At 39.9% G+C, this 5667-nt stretch overlaps 1 protein-coding gene across 1 annotated transcript in view; it reads right to left on the bottom strand.

Moving 5' to 3' along the window:
* LOC104780694 (cyclin-dependent kinase A-1-like) overlaps positions 2819-5667 on the bottom strand; it is a 3327-nt gene continuing 478 nt past the window's right edge. Inside the window, exons 2-9 of the mRNA XM_010505214.2 lie at positions 5305-5395; positions 5033-5217; positions 4810-4930; positions 4373-4546; positions 3971-4134; positions 3689-3776; positions 3530-3583; positions 2819-3197 (exon numbers count right to left, since the gene is read on the bottom strand). Coding sequence (XP_010503516.1) covers positions 3108-3197; positions 3530-3583; positions 3689-3776; positions 3971-4134; positions 4373-4546; positions 4810-4930; positions 5033-5217; positions 5305-5313 — 885 coding nt within the window. The 5' untranslated portion in view covers positions 5314-5395 and the 3' untranslated portion in view covers positions 2819-3107. The remainder of the gene's footprint in view (positions 3198-3529; positions 3584-3688; positions 3777-3970; positions 4135-4372; positions 4547-4809; positions 4931-5032; positions 5218-5304; positions 5396-5667) is intronic.

Below are 5667 nucleotides of genomic sequence, written 5' to 3'. Positions count from 1 at the left end.
AAAAAAAAAAAAAAAAAAAAAAAAAAAAAAAAAAAAAAAAAAAAAAAAAAAAAAAAAAAAAAAAAAAAAAAAAAAAAAAAAAAAAAAAAAAAAAAAGAACGCTCGGCATACCGAGCTCTTCCTTCGCAAAATGAACTACGAATGGTTTGAGCCCTTTTCAAGGGTATGTAGGCAGCCTTTTACAAGACACAACTATAATAAAACATAAAAATAAAAATTACACTCGCAAGAGTACATTTAATCACAACCAAGCTCTCTCGAACAAGTCTGTCTTAACGAGTGTCCAGCTTCTACATTGTCGCCCTGGCCAGGTGTACGATTTATAACGCGTTCCACATGGATGTCGCGGTGAAATAATCCGCACGAAAAAAAGCCGAGCGCAGTCTCGCATTCAGCTAGCAGGCGGTCAAGTTTGAATAAGCCAAGTTCTTACTTGCACACTCTTGCCGACCTATTAACCTTCTCCCGCACTATCATAAGTGCCAACCTCAAATTGACGATCAAACCTTTTCTTGCCGCTCCCATGAGAGGACGTGGGATGCAAGCGCACAACATGAACACCAATCTTAGGAGCTGACCTCGGAGCTCGCCCCGACGATAGGACAAGCGCCGACCTGGAATGAGGATTTACCGACCTCTGGGGCATCGTGCAGCGTCCCGCCTACCTCAGCTTTGCCACCATCACGAGAACCAACCTCAAAACTCATCAATCCTTGTCCGCTGACCTCAACCTCAACCTTGACCTCATCCACGGAGCTGCTCGCGCCAACCTTAATCTCAATTTCGCTGACCTAAATCTCACTCTCGTCGACCTCTCTTCACCTCGACTCCACAAATATCTCGCCGACCTCCAGCTAGGAGGGGGCCTCGACAAACAGCCTCATGAGAAGTGTCGACCTCATCGACGCCACACCGACCTCCGAGATCCGTCATGCCGACCATAGTCTCTCTCAACCCGCCAACCTCGCGGTGACCAGCTACTCCATTCTCGATCCCGCGACAACCAACAGCAAACTCTCGGTCAAGCTGCTCGCCGAGCCCATCACCGCCGACCTTGTTGCCTCCGCTCATCTCGCCGAGCTCATTACCTCCGCTCATCTCGCCGAGCTCACCGCCTAGCTCATTACCTCCGCTTATCTCCCGAGCTCACCGCCTAGCTCATTACCTCTGCTCATCTCCCCGAGCTCACCGCCTAGCTCATTACCTCCGCTTATCTCGCCGAGCTCATTATCTCTGCTCATCTCGCCGAGCTCATTACCTCTGCTCATCTCGCCGAGTTCACCGCCAAGCTCATTACTGCCGCTCAACTCATCTCAATTTCTCTGAAAACCTATCTAAATCGGCCGATCTTCGATCCCCTTAGAATCACTAAATCTGCCGATCTCACCTAGATCACTCTCTCGTGCGGCGATCCTCGACGACGCCCATCAAGAACGGTCAAACCCACTTGAAGTCAAGTCATCACGGCACAATTCCACATCATCAGCGCCATGCCGATCTCCAACTATGGAGTCTCGCCGATCATCTGCAATCTCACAAGTAACCCGAGACAATCTGTGCCGAGCAGACATATTACAGACAATTCAAGCATGCCCGCTGATCGCAGAAAACTGCCGCTCTCCGGACTAAGGGGGGGACTATTGTTGGACATGGGCTGCGCCCAATATGCCACTCGACCCAACAAGACAGATTAATTTTATTTTGGCCCGATATAATTGGGAGAAAGTCACTAACACTCCGCAGAGGGCAATCTCGGGAATTCACGACAAAAACCCTAAAGTGCCCTAACTCTATACTCACCTATAAATAGCTCAAGACATTTATTGACAACCTCATTCTGATTCTCGGACATTACCCAGAGAGCAATACTTCACATCGAAAACAGAGTTTATTGCCTTTTGTAATTCGCTTCCATCTTTGAGATAGTCATTTTTCTGGTCGTCAGTTTGCCTGTAAGCTGACAAACTCTCACTCTTTGTAATTGACGACCTCATTTCGTTAATAAAGGACTTGCTCAATTCTTTTCCCGCAAAATTTTATTTATTAGTATTGTGCAATCCCCATTACAAACATATAATTTGTTTCCAAACACCTAATTTCATGATCTGCCATCATTGCATTTGCATATCTTTAACGTTCCTGTTAAAAACTCTTTTAGATTAGGAGAACGTTTTACATTCGAAATGTAGTTTCACCCAAATATATGTCTTATTCCGAAGAAGAACAGTGCTTCCTTGCTCAATGAAAGAGCAGCTGAGACCAAGTAAGCCTATATCGAAAAATCATGGTAATACAGATTGAAGTGGACCTACTGCTTCCACTTATGAATGTGTCGACTCAACAACTATGTCAACATTTTTAGATGGTCATCATCGGGTAATGATCTGTCTACCTTTTTTTATTAGATTCTATTTAATTATTTGACATTTTTATTTATTCGAAAATAGACTGAATGTAAAATGTGTAATCCAAATTATCCAATACGTGTTGACCAGCTCTCTTCTCGTCAAAATTTTTTTGTCGCCGTTATACAACTCGTCAATTTTGGTCTCACCTAATTGATTTTATTGGACCCTCTCTTCTCCTTAATTACATATCCTGATTAAACAAAACTATCCACCCTCTAATCTCTATCAAATCCTAGTCCAGCTATAAAGATTACCTTAGTCTTATTTTTTTATTTTGTTGTTAAGTTTTTAGGTTTTGATTATTGGCACATTTACATGAAAATATCATTTTGTCCCGAGAAGTATATGAAAAAAGTCACAACTGCGAAAAAGTGATATTTTATCAAACTGATGATAATCACTACTATTACTATACAGAAAGAAGTTGCATATTACGGTAATTTTGCAAAACAAAAACCATATATGAGGGGGACTAGTATATTCTGGGTAACAAAAGGATACAAGAAAATGATCTCAAAAGCTTAAAAGTAAAAAAAAAAACACACACTCGAAATCTTCTTCTTTTTTTTTCGTACTAGGATATATAAGTAGGAAATGAACTCAGAGAAAGAATAAACAAAACCCATTAATATTGTTCTTAATTTTGAAACATGATAATTATATATAGAATGAAGGAGAGATTACTGGTTTTATCTCTTTCTACGGCATGACGCCAAGATCCTTGAAGTATTCATGCTCCAGGGCGGCTCTTGCGTTGATTCTTTTGCTCGGATCCATTATCAGCATTTTCTGTAACAAATCAAATTAAAATAGAGATATATTATTATCATCCTCTTTACTTTCACATGAGCTTCACAAGTTTGGTTTGGTTTGGTCTAGGACTTCCATGAATCCTGGTTATTGAATACTGTTCATGTCTAAGACTAGTTTGGTTTTGGCTTGATGTGGCATATACAAGGAGCCAACCCAATGTCTCTGCTTTTTGTTATCGATGACTTTATAAGACAACTAAAACCTCAAGTGGTTAAAGATTGAGTAGAGGTTTCTAATGTAGCATACAGGTTTCTAATGTAGCAGAAGTAAAATATATAGATGTGTGTGTATATGGTCAGTGAACTTACAGAAAGGAGATCGATTCCATCGGGATCTAGATTGGGGACAAAAGTTTGTAACTCCTGTGGTATACGAAAATAAATAAAATAAGGGCAAGAATATTATTGTGTCGTGAACTCTTGTTTGCTGAAACAAAATGTACAAATGAACAAAGAAATTTGAAGTACCGTTGGTTTCCACTTAGGGAAAGCAGATTTATAATCTGGCAGAGAAGTTACCCCACCCCACGTATCCTCGTATGGAGTTCCCATGATTCTGGTTGAAGACAAAAAACATGGCAGTGATAATGTATAATCAGTTGACACTTGAATTTCTGTGTTCATGAGTACTCCAAAATTACATTTCAAGATGAGAATGTTTTCAGAATTCCTTGTGATATCATTGCAGACAAGTTCTTTCGACTTGTAGTATTTAGAAGATGACTGGATTGAGCAAGTTAGTAATGAAACCTGAAAATCTTGAAGAGTTGATCAATCTCGGAGTCTCCAGGAAATAAGGGCTTTTGGCTGATCATCTCAGCAAATATGCATCCCACAGACCAGATATCAACGGGTGTAGAGTACTGATGAGATCCTAGGAGTATCTCCGGTGCTCGGTACCAGAGAGTAACCACCTAGAAGGAACACAACGCACAAATTGTGAGAATAACCATGAAGAGACGTCAAAATCTGAATATAGCACTGAAACTTATTATGGTATCTCGAATCCGTCTATCTGAAATGTCTTAGTCCTGAATTCACATTTATCAGATACTTAAGTGATTCTTTACCCTTGAGGAATGAAGCAAATGTGAAGCCATGCCAAAGATTTCATAACAGAAACAAATGAACAAGAATTAAGCTCTTTGGCACCTCATGAGTAAACGTCCTGACAGGGATACCAAATGCTCTGGCCAGTCCAAAATCTGCAAGCTTTAGGGAGTTTGTGCGGCGATCAATCAACAAATTCTGTGGCTTTAGATCACGATGGAGAACTCTGTGAGAGTGGCAATACGCAATTCCACGGAGAATCTGGTAAAGATATGTCTGCAGAGAATGAATGAACAGCTCTAATCAGCTTGTGTTGAGTACAAAAAACGCATTGGGAGGACATAACATAACTTAGATTTCACCAATATGCAGTAACAGGTAGAATTACTAAAAAGACCAGAAGGAAATTTATGATAGCATGAGCAACCAAATAGCTCATATGACAGTGCTTTAAGGGGTTTCTGGTTTGTTAAAGTGCTTCACATAAAACTGCATCAAGCACAAAAATAAAATAAATATGCCTAAAGTGTAGCACTCACTTTGATCATATGTAAATCCTTGGAGAAATCAGGAGTTGAATCCATATGCTTTTTGAGATCTAAATCAAGATACTCAAAGACCAGATACAAACGCTTTTCGCTGTGCACTACATCCTGCAACCTGTGAACATAATTAAAAAAACAAAAAAAAAGTAACCAAAATTGTTAAACCAGACTCATGCTGAATCAGTTTTCAACAATTAGTTTTCGAACAACTTCATACTTGACAATGTTGCTGTGCTGCATTTCTTTCAAGAGGGAGATTTCTCTAATAGCTGTGCTAGGTACACCTTCATCCTCCTGCTCAAGCCGGATCTTCTTCAAAGCTATAGTCTCATTGGTCACTTTGTCTCGTGCCTTATAAACCACACCGTAAGTACCTTCACCAATCTTCTCAACTTTCTCGTACTGCATTATTAGTAAGAGCATGTTTAACCAAAAGACTCGTCAAAGAGTAAAACAGTGACAACGAACCGAAACAACTAGTACACAAACCTGATCCATCAATTCCAGAATAACCAAACTGAAGCAACTCTGCACATGTAAATCTGAATGTCACAAACACAAACTAATCGCAAAACTTCACCTACAGATTAGAACAATAAAAACATCACAGGCTATATTAGTTAAGCTATCTCAGCACATTGTACACAGCAAAGGTTCTACTAAATCAATCTCAAAATTGAAGTAAAATTGTACAAAAAGACGCAGGAAACAAACAAACAAACAAAAAAAGCTCAGATCCAAGCTACTGTGAGTTAATATCTTTGGACAGATTTATGAAAATGAACAATCAAACAAGGCTGCTTAAATCGTTCAAGAGGACAAATCGGGAAAATGAAAACGAAATCCAGAGCA

This window comes from Camelina sativa, chromosome 4, assembly GCF_000633955.1.
Source record: "Camelina sativa cultivar DH55 chromosome 4, Cs, whole genome shotgun sequence".
Taxonomy (NCBI): Eukaryota; Viridiplantae; Streptophyta; class Magnoliopsida; order Brassicales; family Brassicaceae; genus Camelina; species Camelina sativa.
This window is presented reverse-complemented; position numbering and strand designations above follow the sequence as displayed.